Here is a 16316-nt window from a genome sequence, read left to right as displayed (position 1 = left end):
TTACACGTCTCGCAGACATTTGGACAACATTCGCACTATTTCATGGTTTACACTAGACGCAGAAAGCTGGGTATGGGGTGGCGGCAGGAAGGACATCCGGCCACCCCTTAAAATTAACCCTACCAAATCCGTACTTAACCCTTCCGACCCTGCGCACAATGCGGGACAAAGACAGTAGCAAATGAAAAAGAAGACAGGAGACACGATTCCGCAACTAAGCAGCAATTACATTTTCAATTTGTGCTTCTGAGTGCAAGTTTCATTTCATTGATTTTTGTGGCAGCAGTGCGTGGCTTACATTTATTTGTGCATGGGCGACTCTAGGATTTCTCACCCGTTTCCTTTGCAGGAAGATTTGTGAGAATTTTGAACATCTTCTGAACAGATTTTACTGACATGACCCAATAGGAACCTTGTATCCTACAGCCCATGCTCCAATTACAACGACTGTCAGCAACCCAGGACATCAATGTGGTGCTCTTGGCAAGATCTGAAGAAAGCAACGATGAAGGCCAAAATCAATTATATTTTAAGATGCCGCCGCCACTCTTTCCCTGCATAGTATGTGGTTACCATGACTCGACATCATGGTATGCTACCCGCACCACAGCAACGAAAGCAATGAAGACTTGGAAAAGGAGAGGGGAGAAGATAGGGTGAAAAAAGAGGAGGACAAAGAAGAGAATGGAGAGGAGAAAGAATAATACTAACAGTCATAGTAATAAGAAGAAGAAGAAAAAGAGAAAGAAGAAAGAGGAGGTGGAGAAGAAAAGGGAAGAACTGAAGGACTCTAAAATGGGAGAGAAGCGGCATTGATCAAATGAAATCTTGAGAAGATTCATATTGGAATTTTCTGAGCAACAATTCGTTAAGACCAACATTTTATGATCAAAATTGCCTGAACACCTGTTGGTAGACGTCAGTATGGAATACGTCCACTCCTCGCCCTTACGGCGATTTCAGCTCTCATAACCGAAACCAGAGAAGGTAATGATGTTGGACGTTGTGGTCTGGAGCGAAGTCGACGTTTTAACTTACACCAAGGGTGTTAAGTCGGTACTATGGACAGCCTAATTCGTTTCAGAAATGTTACTGTAAGCAAACTATTGCCTTGTAAGTACTCCTTAATGATAGGATGTAATGTCATGCTGACGCACTTATTGTCTCCGAAGCATTCCTCTACTGTATGCAGTCCACAATCCTTAAACTATGTTCATATCCTTCTTCACTTAGCATTCTGTTAAGCGAAATAAGGGACCACACCTTAAACTCGTAGCACCATCGCCTCTGTACTTTTCTGTTGGTACCACACATTGGCATTCACCACACCCAAAGCCATCCATCAGACATCCACAGGGCGCAGAGTGGTTCATCGCTCCAAATCACGCGTTTGCATTCATCGATCGTCCAATTGTATCGTTCTTTACACCTCCTGAAGCGCTTTTAGCGTTGACTGTGGAAATGTGGCTTTTGAGAAGCTATTCGACCATTGTACCACATTTTTCTAACTTCCTAGGAACACACACTGTGCTAGCTGGACTGCTGGTAGCGTTTTGGCACTCACGAGTGATTCCTTCCACTGATTTCATGCGATTTTGTACAACCGCTCTCAGCAGTGCTTGGTAGTCCATGTCTGTCAGCATATGAAGACTGCTTGGTCTTGGTTTAGCTGCAGCTGTGCCTTGGAGTGTGAGTTCCCCAACGACTTCACTAACAGCCGATATGGAAGCTTTAGAAAGATTGAAATATCACTGATGGATTAGTTGCTCAAGTGACATTCAATGACTAGTCCACGTTCGAAGTACTGTATTCGCCTTCTGCTGTTATTGCCTCCGGAGTGATAACACAGTATTCTCCGCTTCCTTTTTTTACTGTTGGGTCGTCCTCTTGTGACAAATAGTGATTATTTCTGCAATACATAGGGGCGACCGAATACTTTCGATCGGCTAGTGACCTTTCCCTGGTGTTTCGACGTTAGTTTCTGTTTATTAGGTTGCTAGAAGGAGCCATGTTTCCTTACGATAAATAAGCCAATACAACAGTATTGTAAAAAGTACAGGGTGTACATGAAGTCCGGGAACACTTCAAATTATTTATTGCACAAGAACCACACATTATACAGATATCATACATATATCATTTTGAAAAGAAACCCTGAAAGTTTTTTTTTCATGTATACCGCTACAGCGTGCTTTCGTAATTTGCCGATAGTCAGTCCTCGTCGCAAACATGGCGAGTTCAGATGCGGAGCGAGCTGTTTCATAAAATGGCCTTCCCGATCACCAGGTCTCACTCCGTGTAACTTTTTTTCCTTGGGGACACATTAAAGATGTGGTGTATGTAACGCTTCTACTACGTGATGTAGCAGAGCTCTGCGAGATATTGCGGGAAGCGCCTGCCACAGTTGCCGATGCCATGCTGGGACGAGTATGGCAAGAATTCGACTTACTCACGGCTGCCGAGTCACTCATAGTTCTCAAATATAATGTTTGTAAAAAAAAAAAAAAACTTCAGACTTCATCTTCAAAATGCAATATGTATGACATCTGTACAATGTTTAGTTCTTGTATAATAAATAATTGAAAGTGTTCCCGGACTCTATGTATACCTGTATATTTTGCCTTCGTTATTTTGTTTGATATGGCTTTGCTTCGGTTGGCAATTGATCAGTGAAATAGGATTCTTGTTATGGTTGCAACTTTGGGCTGTGTGTTATTTCATATTTTGATCTTATCACACAAGAAAATTTATTAACCGTGTCTTTTGAATTGATTATTCATAGTTATATACACAATGACTAATTTTATTTTTGCAAAGAGTCTCCAAGTTCTGATGATTCCTTTCGCTTGGAGTCTGGAATTAGGTAATTGATGTCTTTTTGTTGAAACTGTTAACAGAATAGTTCCCCGTTTAGAATCACGCTTGCCTAAGATACTCCAAAGTGGTACATTGCGTTTTATTTCATTGAGCAATCAAACATAACAAAATAACAAAGGCTGATGACAGGGCGGCTGGTGCGGTATGGTTTGGGTTAACCGACGTACAGGGAGATGGCATTGGAGGGACGCAGAATAGAAGTTGGCTGGCTCTGAGCACTATGGGACTTAACTTTTGAGGTCATCAGTCCCCTGGAACTTAGAACTACTTAACCCTAACTAACCTAAGGCCATCACACACCTCCATGCCCGAGGCAGGATTCGAACCTGCGACCGTAGCGATCGAGCGGTGGCAGACTGAAGCGCTCGACCACACCGGCCGGCAGAATAGACGTCCCGTGGCGTCAGTGAACTTAAGCTCGATGCACAACGAGCCAATAAAAACCGCGCAGGCTCGCAGCGAGATCGCGGTGTGAGAAATCGTTTCAGCGCACACACGGCGGCATCGCAGCGATAATCGCGAAGCGGTATTACGGTGGGAGCTAACCCGCATGAACGTAGGCAGAAGAAAGCAGGCAGTGTTCGCTTATTTCGTCTACGAATATATTAAGAAACTCAACAGCAGCTTTTGGACCCACAAGCTGGTTAGTTCACCGCTGGTGAAGGGAGAGATAGTGTCGCTATTTATAAACTTAAGAGAAAATGAAAGTTAATTTCTCAATTGTTTTCTAATGAGAGTACGGCAGTTTGATCTCTTAACAATAAAACTGCAGTCAACTGCCAAGGACAAAGATTGTGCTTTGAGACTTTCAATGCTGCCTAATGGGACCGTACAACGCAACTTTCCCTTTCTACGTCGAACGAATCTCTAACTATAGTGTAAGTCAAGCTCGGGGATACACAGATGAGCCAAAACACTGTGAACGAGTACCTCGAAAATGGCGAAGCTGGTCGAATGTTCAGGTGCCACTGCCGTGAGCATCTACGGAAAGGGATTGGACAGTTAAACTATTGCTAGGCGCTAAATGGTTGGACGTCCACGACTCTTCAGAGAACGTGGGAATCGGAGGCTTGTGTACCCTGTAAAATAGGATGCATGGTGATCTGTGGCATCTCTGCCGAGACAGCACAATGCTGGTGCACGCTCAAGTGTTCGGTAGCAAACCGTTCATCGTACATTTTGAACATGGAGCTCCGCAGCCAACCACCCCTGAGTGTTCACATGTTGACGCAACGATATCGTCAATGCACAGCACCATTGGGATGCGACCGTCGATGGAAGTAAACGTGTAAGCTATTCGGGTGAAAAACATTTTTGCTTCATTAGGTCGAAGGCCATCTCCATCAACGCTGTCATTGAGGTGAAGGGCGGCTCGAAACGTGCAGCGTGCCACTCTACGCACGCTGGTAGGAGCAGTATTATGCTATGCAAGATATTCTCCTGCGCTTGTATGGGACCTGTGGTGGAAATGGAAGACATACTGACAGCTGCGAACCACCTGCATCCCTTCATGTTCTACTTCTTATTCGACAGTGATGTCATCTTTCTGCAGTATAACTGCCCGTGTGTCGGAGCCGGAACCGAGCTAAAATATATATCTACATTACACTCCGCAAGCTACATAATGGTGGTGGCGGAGGGTACTTTCGGTACCACTATCTGATGCCTCTTTCCCTGTTCCACTGGAGAATAGTGCGTCGGAAGGATTATTGTCGGGAAGTCTCTGTATTGGCTCTAATTTCTCGAATTTTCTCCTCCTGGCCAACACTCGAGATGTATGTGGGGGAAGTAATATATTGTCTGTCTCCTCCTGAAAAGTGCTTTCCCGAAATTTCAGTAGTAGATCTCTCCGTGATGCACAACGTCTCTCTTGTAACGTCTGCCAGTGGAGTTTGTTTAGCATCTCCGTAACGCTCTCTCGCTAGGTAAACGATCCTGTGACGAAACGCGCCGCTCTTCGTTGGATCTTCTCTATCTCCTCTATCAGTCCTACTTGACAGGGATCCCAGACAGATAAACAATACTCAAGAATCGGACGGACAAGCGCCTTATAACTCACTTCTTTCGTGGATTAGTTACATTTTCTTAAGATTCTCTGATAAATATGAGTCTTGTGTCTGATTTTCCCACTATCTGTTTTAAATGGTCATACCAGTTAAGTTACGCCTAAATATTTTACGACAGACGCTCCCTCCACCTGTTTGTCATCAATAGTGTAGCTGTTCAATAGCGGACTTCTTTTCTCATGTATGCGCAATATGTTACATTTATTTACTTTCAGGGTCAACTGCCAGAGTCTGCACCATTCATCAAGTCTCTGCAGGTCGTTCGGCAAATTCTTACTTTCTTCTGGCGTTGCTACTTTGGTATAAACAACTGCATCATCTGCGAATTGCCTTAAAGAGCATCCGACGCATTCTACTCGCTCATATATATATATATATATATATATATATATATATATATATATATATATATATATATATATATATATTGTGAACAGCAGCGGTCCTATCACACTTCCCTGTGGTACTCCGGATGTTACCTTTACATCTGTCGATTTAGTTCCATTAAGAGCGACGTGTTGAGTTCTACCTGCAGGAAAGTCTTGAATCCAATCTCAGGTCTGCTACGATGCTCCGTAATCTTGTATTTCTTTCATTAAACGGCAATGCGGGTCGGAGTCAAATGCCTTACTGAAATCAAGGAACACGGCATCAGCCTGAATACCGTTGTCCACTGACTGCACTGTGGACCTCATGGAGGAACAGAGAGAACTGAGTTTCTCAGGATCTCTGTTTGGGGAATCAATGTTGATTTTTATAGCGGAGCTGTTCATTTTCCAAGAACGTTATAATTCTTGGTTTGAGGAGCATTATATCCCATCTGGGTTAGTATAGGGCGCTGTAACCGCAAGCGCAAATTAACGGCCCATTGTTTAAATGAATTTCATGACCTGTGTGTAGACATGTAATGCCACATGCTTCCACAAAGCTACCAACAAATTGTTGGGTCCCTGATACGGATAATCAGTGCTGTGTTTCGTTCCAAAGACGGACAAACAAGCAATTAAGTAGGTGGTCATATTGATTTGGCTCATCAGTGTGTGTGCAGTTTGCATTTGGAATTCTAAACAATAAATGGTAAATACGAGGGACCTTCAATGACTAAAGCGACAGATTCTCTTCTGAAAGCAGATTGGTGTTATTCAGGATTCCAATACATCATATAATTTCTCAATTCGTTTGGGTAGAAAAAACAATATTCTAACATACACTACTGGCCATTAAAACTGCTACACCACGAAGATGTGCTACAGACGAGAAATTTAACCGACAGGAAGAAGATGCTGTGATTAGTTTTTCAGAGCGTTCACACCGGGTTGGCGCCGGTGGCAACACCTACAACGTGCTGACATGAGGAAAGTTTCCAACCGATTTCTCATACACAAACAGCAGTTAACTGGCGTTGATTTGTGAGAAGTTGTTGAGATGCCTCGTGTAAGGAGGAGAAATTCGTACCATCACGTTTCCGTCTTTGATAAAGGTCGGATTCTAGCCTATCGCGATTGCGATTTATCGTAGTACAACGTTGCTGCTCGCGTTGGTCAAGATCCAATGACTGTTAGCAGAATATGGAAAAGGTGGGTTCAGAAGGGTAATACTGAACGCTGCGCTGGATCCCAACGGCCTCGTATCACTAGCAGTCGAGACGACAGGCATCTTTTCCGCATAGATGTAACGGAATATACAGCCACGTCTCGATCCCTGAGTCAACAGATGGGGACGTTTGCAAGGTAACACCCATCTGCACGAACAATCTGACGACGTTTGCAGCAGCATCGACTGTAAGCTTGGAGACCACGGCTGCGGTTACCCTTGACGCTGCATCACAGAGAGGAGCGCCTGCGATGGTGTACTCAACGGCGAACCTGGGTGCACGAATGGCATAACGTCATTTTTTCGGATGAATCCAGTTTCTGTTTACAGCATCATGATGGTCGCATCCGTGTTTGGCGACATCGCGGTGAACGCACATTGGACGCGTGTATCCTTCATCGCCATACTGGCGTATCACCTGGTGTGATGGTATGGGGTGCCATTGGTTACACGTCTCGGTCACCTCTTGTTCACATTGACGGCACTTTGAACAGTGGACATTATTTTAGATGTGTTACGACCCGTGATCTACCCTTCATTCTATCCCTGCGTAATACTACATTTCAGCAGGATAATGCACGACCGCATGTTGTAGATCCTGTACGGGCCTTTCTGGATTCAGAAAATGTTAGACTGCTCCCCTGGTCAGCACATTCTCCAGATCTCTCACCAATAGAGAACATCTGGTCAATGGTGGCCGAGCAACTGGCTCGTCACAACACGCCAGTCTGTTCTCTTGATGAACTGTTGTATTGTGTTGAAGCTGCATGGGCATCTGTATCTGTACACGCCTTCCAAACTCTGTTTGACTCAATGCCAAGGCGTATCTAGGCCGTTATTACGGCCAGAGGTGGTTGTTGCGGGTACTGATTTCTCAGTATCTATGCACCCAAATTGCGTGAAAATGTAATCACATGTCAGTACTAGTATAATATATCTGTCCAATGAATAGACGTTTATCATCTGCATTTCTTCTTGGTGTATCAATTTTAATGGCCAGTAGTGTAATCTCCGTTCAGTGCGGTGGTATTATTATGCCATCTTACTGGAAGGGCCTCTATGAGTGCATGATACCACTCTACTGGTCGACGTCAGAGCCAACGTGTTGCTTCATGAATAACCTCTCCATCATTGACAATTTGCTTCTTGCGTAGTTCATCCCTCATTGGGCCAAACACAAAGAAGTCGGGAGGTGTGGAAACCGGGTTGTAGGGTAGATGACGAAGAACAGTTCAATAATGTGCGTTCCTTTCGGCTGTGCAGCCTTGTGTGAGTCCTTTCGTTGTCATGGAGAAGGGGAAATTCGCTTGCAGGTTTGTAGCGATGAACAGGCTGAACTCGTTTCTTCAGTTTCCTCAGGGCAGCACAATACACTTCAAAGTTGATCGTTGCACCATGAGGAGGCGATCAAAGAAAATAACTCGATCAAAGTCCGAGGAGACCCTCGGCATGATTTTATCGGTTGATGGTGTACCTTTTTGACATTTGTTTCGGAGGACAGGTAGTATGGCCTCGCTCCATGGATTGCCATTATGTTTTGGGTTTGAAGCGGTGAACCAATGTTAAACTCGTGACGCCTGTGATGATGTTCGACATGAAGGTGTCAAGGTCAGCATAGTAGGACGCAAGCCATTCCGAACAGACGGTCCTTCGTTGCTCTTTATTGTCTCCTGTTAGGCTGCGAGGAACCCACCGGATACACACTTATGATTTTCGCAACTGGTGGACAAGTGTAACAGCACTGCCAACAGAGACGTCCAGTTCTGCATCGAGGTCTTTGATTGTGATATGTTGATCACCTCGAATGAGTGTCCGCACGTTCCAACACTGCAGGAGTCGCAGCTGTGTGTGGCCGGGCGGCACACAGGAGATCGGACAGATTTTTCGCGACCTTGTTGCGTTGATGACAAGGCCTCGCCCATCGATTCTCCGTGCTTTTGTTCACTTCAAGTCTCCGTATACACTCTCGAAGCGACCATGAATATCTGCAATCCTCTGTCACACGGCCACCACCTATCGCAACTTCATGAACTGTAAGTGTTAAGGCTGGAATATACCACTATGTCCCACACCAAATTCCGCGTTTTTTCACCCGAAACTGGACGTTGAAAAAAATGTGTTGCCTTCCGCATTGAACACCCATCGTATTTCACAGACCTATAATGTTAAGCTGACCTCTACTATCAGCAATATCAAATGTTGCTGTGTCCTTCATAACTGATGTCGTTACAGAGATGGTTTTGACTCTTAAGACACGTTAAGGACACAGAGTCTGTGTAGTCTGGGCAATGAGATCCCGCCAACCCAAGGAAGAAGTACACTTTACGGTAGAAGCAATATTTTCACTGGCTACTTTAGAGGAAATGCTGGCGAAAGTGCAGTGCCAAGACAAACACACATAAATCGGGTCGGTAACTATCGTAGTGAACGCCGAATCAATTTATTCCCTACCGCTAAAGACTTTATATTATGTACTGGTAATGTACTGGTAATTACATATGTTTTTGTTGCAATACAATGAAGCTTTTATTACATTTACGTTTTGAATGGACTTTATTTTAAACTTTTATCATTAACAGAAGATTTGCTCGTTCCGCTGAAAGGGCTCTTGTGAGGGAGGAAACCATTTGCTGTTTCGATGTAATTCAAGTTTTGAATGGCCACTATCAAGCAAAAACGCCACCGCTAAGGTACAAACAGAAAATAGTTTAACAGTGATACCTTTTATATATCATTTTTCTCTTGACCCTCTTCCGCAGCAAAACCCTTACAAAACTTCTCAATAGAGACTTGAAACCATGTGGCTTTGTTCTAAGTGTATCTAGGGACGGCGGTTACAACGGAAACAATCGGTTTTCCGTTATATCGCTTATTTTGAACACCATTTTAACTTGACAGAATCGCTCAATATAACCTGTTGCTGAAATAACCGATTTTAAGTTTTTTATTCCTTTCATGTCCCGTAAAAAAGGAAAAATCGAACCAAAATTTAAGAATTTTGACTCACTTTCAGGATACGCAGAATCAAAATGTTAAATTGAATAGGCAAAAAAAAAAAGAAAAAAAAAACAAAAGAAAACTTAGTCCATCCACCATTCACTGCTTTTCTAGAAAAGTCATAAGTAATTTAGTTCTCCTATTGATTTCAAGTTTTTGTCGTGTTGTAATCGGGGACCGTACCACCATTCTCGCTTCAAGAACAATCAGTGCTGTTGTTGTTGTTGTGGTCTTCAGTCCTGAGACTGGTTTGATGCAGCTCTCCATGCTACTATATCCTGTGCAGGCTTCTTCATCTCCCAGTACCTACTGCAGACTACATCCTTCTGAATCTGCTTAGTGTATTCATCTCTTGGTCTCCCTCTACGATTCTTACCCTCCACGCTGCCCTCCAGTACTAAATTGGTGATCCCTTGATGCCTCAGAACATGTTCTACCAAACGATCCCTTCTTATAGTCAAGTTGTGCCACCTCTTCTCCCGAACCCTATTCAGTACCTCCTCATTAGTTATGTGATCGACCCATCTAAGTTTCAGCATTCTTCTGTAGCACACATTTCGAAAGCTTCTATTCTCTTCTTGTCTAAACTATTTATCGTCCATGTTTCACTTCCATACATGGCTACACTCCATACAAATACTTTCAGAAACGACTTCCTGACACTTAAATCTATACTCGATGTTAACAAATTTCTCTTCTTCAGAAACGCTTTCCTTGCCTTTGCCAGTCTCCATTTAATATCCTCTCCACTTCGACCATCATCAGTTATCTTGCTCCCCAAATAGCAATACTCCTTCACTACTTTAAGTGTCTCATTTCCTAATCTAATTCCCTCAGCATCACCCGACTTAATTCGACTACATTCCATTTTCCTCGTTTTGCTTTTGTTGATGTTCATATGATACTCTCCTTTCAAGACACTGTCCATTCCGTTCAACTGCTCTTCCAAGTCCTATGCTGCCTCTGAGAGAATTACAATGTCATCGGCGAACATCAAAGTTTCTATTTCTTCTCTATGGATTTTAACACCTACTCCGAATTTTTCTTTTGTTTCCTTTACTGCTTGCTCAATATACAGATTGAGCAACATCGGGGAGAGGCTACAACCCTGACTCACTCCCTTCACAACCACTGCTTCCCTTTCATGCCCCTCGACTCTCATAACTGCCATCTGGTTTCTGTACAAATTGTAAATAGCTTTTTGCTCCCTGTATTTTACCCCTGCCTCCTTCTGAATTTGAAAGAGAGTATTCCAGTCAACATTGTCATAAGCTTTCTCTAAGTCAAAAAATGCTAGAAACGTAGGTTTTCCTTTTCTTAATCTAGCTTCTAAAATAAGTCGTAGGGTCAGTATAGCCTCACGTGTTCCCATATTTCTACGGAATCCAAAGTGATCTTCCCCGAGGTCGGCCTCTACCAGTTTTTCCATTCGTCTGTAAAGAATTCGCGTTAGTATTTTGCAGCCGTGACTTATTAAACTGATAGCCGGCCGCGGTGGTCTAGCGGTTAAGGCGGTCAGTCCGGAACCGCGCGACTGCTACGGTCGCAGGTTCGAATCCTGCCTCGGGCATGGATGTGTGTGATGTCCTTAGGTTAGTTAGGTTTAAGTAGTTCTAAGTTCTAGGGGACTGCTGACCACAGATGTTAAGTCCCCATATTGCTCAGAGCCCACTTATTAAACTGATATTTCGGTAATTTTCACATCTGTCAACGCCTGCTTTCTTTGGGATTGGAATTATTATATTCTTCTTGAAGTCTGAGGGTATTTCGCCTGTCTCATACATTTTGCTCACCAGGTGGAAGAGTTTTGTCAGGGTGCTAAAGGCTGAATACTGAGGATAAAGGACTATTTTTCACGTTAGTTTGTCCGTTTTCAAGGGCTACAAGCAGATAAATCCATATTATCTAGGCAAAGGCAGCAGATCAGCTACTTGCTGTTTTGTGTATACTCTGAGTAACTTCTTAATTTTTAGTTTTTTGCTGTCACCATAGTTTCTATCCTCTGTTAAAGCGAATTAAGCAATGTGTTTCATTGCTACATCACTTCGTACAAATATTTCCAGACTAACATTGATACCATTCTGCAATAGAACGGATGTCCGGAAACAACAGCGAGAAACTACCGTATAAATTAAGGAGTGCGAAAGGGGGGGGACGAAGAGGCAGGTCTAACCCACTGCACGTACACGCATACTTTAAGCCACGACCACTGCAATGGAGACATTTTTGTCTCAGCAGTGATCATATGTGTGCTAATTCTTAAGGGACCAAGCGGCTGAGGTCATCGGACCCTAGACTTACACACTATTTAAACTAACTTATACTAAGAACAACACACGCCCGTGCCTCAGGGAGGACTCGAACCTCCGGCGGTAGGGGTCAGCAGTGCTCTACCAGTTCTTACGCCATGTGTTTGTTCCTTCTTTCTGCTTGCATTGCCATTAAAATAGCACTCTTCGCATTTGCCATTGTCTGTAATAACAAAATATTTCAAAACAGTGCGAATTTTACTAGTACAATTTACTCTTTTTTTTTTAAAAAAAATAAGTTTATTTCAAAACGAAAAAAAAAACTGTATTACTGCTACGGCTAATTGATATTTCGGTTTTGTATTCGGTAATTCGCAAAAAAAAAAAAAAAACTGTTGAAACTGAGACCGAACAAATACCTAAGAATACCCATTATTCAAAACCAAAATTCCGGCATCGGTTTTTCCGCATCCCTAAACGTGTCATGATACTCCTTGAGAGATATGTTCCACATTTTAGGGTACTTCTTTCTTTTTTAATTTCTTGGCTTTCGGGTCATGTCCATTCAATCGTCTCATTAGTATTGTCAGTTATGACGATACGAAGTTAAGGACAGTAAAGCTTTAAATCCCCCAGCGGAGAAAAATTTCAACCCGGTTGGGCGTCGAACCCGAGTTCCTTCCGTTAGCAATACGCCGCGCTGACCGCGCAGCTAAAGAGACGGAGAAGGAAGAAGAGGGAGGGTTTTCTTCACCTCTTCAACTAACAAATGCCAGGATCAATAGGCCGCATCCATGGTGGCTGACGGCACCTGTTGAAACTTGTGTGCATCATCTACAATGATTGCTGCTTCGCTGCGATCGGCAGCTAGTTCGCTGAGTCACCGCTAAGGGGCGCGCTGCACCATTGTTTCACATACACTGCTGAAATGCGCGAGAAAATGACCCCGTTAACTCGCGAGGGAAAATCTCTCGTGACCATCGAGCTATAGTTATGTGACAGCTGTCACCCCTTGGTCGTTTTACACAAGACCGCTAGTACGAAATATCAGATAGCGTCTTTGGAGTTTGGGTCAGCTTGAGAGGGCTACTGGAATAGGATGGCACAATCCAGTGAAAAAACAGTCTCATACTCGAGTCACAGTCTGTTATACAGTGTTGGTCTGTCGGAGATTCCGATTGCAAAGAACTGTCCGCTGCAGAGGGACAAATCACTGCAATGATAAATTTTACTGCTGTGAAATCCATATAAACTCTGATGGAGAACTCTGCTACGCCTGTGTACTGACCTTAGTGCGGATGCGCAAGTAAGTGTATGGAGCCATAGGAGGTCGTATTCTGCACCTCTCGTGGTACTTATGTTCTTTGGCCTTTATGCTGCCGACGATGTATGACAGTGCGGCTACGAACGGAAGAGCCAAGCACAGCGCGTACAGTCGCCAGGTGCGCATTCCGCCTAAAAAGGAAAGAAAGCATTTTGAGATGAAGAACACTTTTCTTCCGTGACATAACCTAACATCGAAAGGCTGGGAACAACAAACACGATATGCCACATGCGATCTCTCTGAAAGTTGGGGAACTTTAATATACACTACTTAACTGGCATTATTCACAGTGTTTCCAATTCCTGTTGCAGGCTTCTTGGGATTTGATCGGATTTTTAGTAGATAGATGGTTCAAATGGCTCTGAGCACTATGGGACCTAACATCTGTGGTAATCAGTCCCCTAAACTTAGAACTACTGGGACCTAACTTACCTAAGGACATCACACACATCCATGACCTGGCAGGATTCGAACCTGCGACCGTAACAACAGCGCAGTTCCGGACTGAAGATCCTAGAACCGCTCGGCCACAACGGCCGGCTCGTAGAGTTCTGAGAAGGAGCCCATGATTGGATACAAAATAAGTTTGAAGATCGAATCACTTTCAAATGTATCGTACGTGGTAGTAGAGCTGCACAATTCATGCATCGAGAACGTTTTCAGTACCACGTTAGTCTCATCATATATCATTTTCGCCCGACTACATCAACGCCGGAGAGGATTGACTGTGTGCTCCACAGATGTGCGCCAGAATGTCACGGTAGTGTGTATGGAAATATGCGTGGCAGACACACCTTGAACACCAAACAGCAGGATCGACACGGGGAGTATCTCCTGTAGAACACATAAATCAGAAGACAATATTCGCAGTGTTTGCTTATCATGAAACTGAAGATTCGAATGTGATCCAAATTCAGACGGCACATTTCCATACGTGAGTTCCTTATCATAACTTTGCGTACATCCCTAGAAGCCTGTAATAGGGATTCTGAAACACCGTGCAGTATTATGGTTACAACTAATAGTATGGGTATTATTTCTCTACTACTAACTGTATTTCACAGGCAGTATTCATATACACCACCGAACGTTCCACAAAATTTACATTGTTGTACTACAGAGAGACCAGGAGATGTGATGTCATAAACACTGAGATGAGTGAAAAACTATTGCACCACGTAAAATGTTTAAATTTATTACTTCGTTACTCCTAGCTCTATTTTCAACACTTTTCGCAGATAGTATTCACATATACAACTAAATGAACCTACAAAAATATATCATTTTACGACACTGTAGTTCAGGAGATATGACCTCAAATACTGAGATGCGAGAAAAAGCTGCCGCATAGTGCCTGACGTTTTAATTTATTACTTCTTTGCTACTAACTCTATTCTCAACACATTTAGCAGACTGTATTCACATATGCCGCTGAATGTACCAATAAAACTATGACATTTAGCGAAACATAGATGAGGAGATACGACATCATAAACACTGCAATGAGTGAGAAACTGCCACATCATGCATGAACTTTAATTTTTTACTTCTTTGGTACTAACTCTATTTACAATACATTTCGCAGACAGTAGGCACATATATCAGTGGATGTACCTATACAGTTACATCGTTCAACAGCCCACAGTTTAACAAATACGACATCATAAACATCGGGTAGCGTGAAAATGAAGCTGCAGGGTGAAATTTGCTAGATATAGAGATGAAATATGTTTAAAAATAAAAGTGCAACATGTTAAATATGCGTGAAACGTGTTTGACGTGTGTACGCTGGCAAAGCCATTGATTAAAAGCTCATCCTAACCCACTTGAAAAATTTGAATCAAAGTTGGCACATCGATAAATTACAATCTGGAACAAAATAATGTAGGAGAAAGAACCACCAGCTTCCTATAGTGGTGTGATAACGTGAATGGTGATAGGATGACGATGTGACGGAAGACAGTGAGAAGGGAGGAGATAGGCTCAGATAGGAGGAGAAGGACATCGACAGAAATATTGGAGGGGAAATGGACAGAGAGAGGGGAGATGTGCAGATGAACAGAGATAGGAAAGAGGAGGAGCTAAACAGAGACAGCGCTAGTAAGAGACAGGCAGAGAGATAGGTAAGGAGGAGATAAATAGACAGAGAGGGAGTAGGAAATGGACAGAGAACGGCAAGAGGAGGATATGGACAGAGAGAGGGGGAGGTGGAGATGGACACAGAAGGGAAAGGGGAGGATATAATTAGAGATAAATAGGAGGAGGAGATGGAGGGCGAGGGGGGTGGTGAGAGGATGGACAGAGAGGGGGAGAGGATGGACAGAGAGGGGGGAGGAGAAGATTTACAAAAAGAGAAGGAGGAGGAGATCGAACTAGAGGAAGGAGTAGGAGGTGTACAGAGAGGGAAGGGGTATGTGGACTGAGGGGGAAGGAGCAAATTGCCAAGAGAGAGGGAGGAGGAGTTAGATGGAGACTGTGGGTGGAGGAGGAGGCCAGAGAGAGGGGATTGTGGACATTGGCAGAGAGAGAGGGAAGAAGGATGTCGACTAAGAGAAGATTGGAAGAGGCAATGCGTAGTACTCAGTTAGTAAAAATATAAACTTTCGTTTGTACAAAATCGTTCTCTTCGAAAGTTGTTCACCGATTTCATTGAAATTTTGACTCAACGTTCCATTCAAATCTGCGAGTATTATTATATACCAGATTTTTTAACTACATATAAATTAATATGTAATATACAAGTGGAAAATGTTATTACCAAAAATTTTGAAAAACTCAGTCTGATATACCTTATATTCTCTCTTTTCCATTTAACCAGACTAAACCACAGCAAACCCATGGCTGCGAACAGCTAGTATTAAAATAAAATCTAGTCTCTGCTGTTAAATGAGGTCACCTACTCTGCTGGTTTGTGCACAAGAAACCCACTCAGTCAGCCAGAAATAATGAGGCAATTTTATTCTTCTTGAAGACTTGGGTGGCAGGTATTCATAAGTTTGGGTTATCGTCCCGACAAGGTCCAGCTGCGACCGTTAAAATAGTTAGTGGTGGTGATGGATAGTCCTACACTACATTTTTACCTTTCATTGTGACACAGTATTCTCAACTCGACGGGGACAATGGCTCTAGGAGTACCGGATTTTCGCTGGTCAGGAAACGCTCCTCGCAAATCATCTCGTCGTCATTCTAGCAAGTCCTGTGACGCGGCGC

At 43.3% G+C, this 16316-nt stretch overlaps 1 protein-coding gene across 1 annotated transcript in view; it reads right to left on the bottom strand.

The window, feature by feature from the left end:
• The window catches only part of LOC126341713 (cytochrome c oxidase subunit 6A1, mitochondrial-like), an 84735-nt gene that overhangs the window by 40630 nt on the left and 27789 nt on the right, over positions 1-16316 (bottom strand). The window contains exon 3 of the mRNA XM_050001837.1: positions 13071-13237. Within this exon, the coding sequence (XP_049857794.1) occupies positions 13071-13237 (167 nt within the window). The remainder of the gene's footprint in view (positions 1-13070; positions 13238-16316) is intronic.

This window comes from Schistocerca gregaria, chromosome 1 (genome assembly GCF_023897955.1).
Source record: "Schistocerca gregaria isolate iqSchGreg1 chromosome 1, iqSchGreg1.2, whole genome shotgun sequence".
NCBI lineage: Eukaryota > Metazoa > Arthropoda > Insecta > Orthoptera > Acrididae > Schistocerca > Schistocerca gregaria.
The sequence above is the reverse complement of the archived record's forward strand: the minus strand, read 5'-3'. Positions and strand labels throughout refer to the sequence as shown.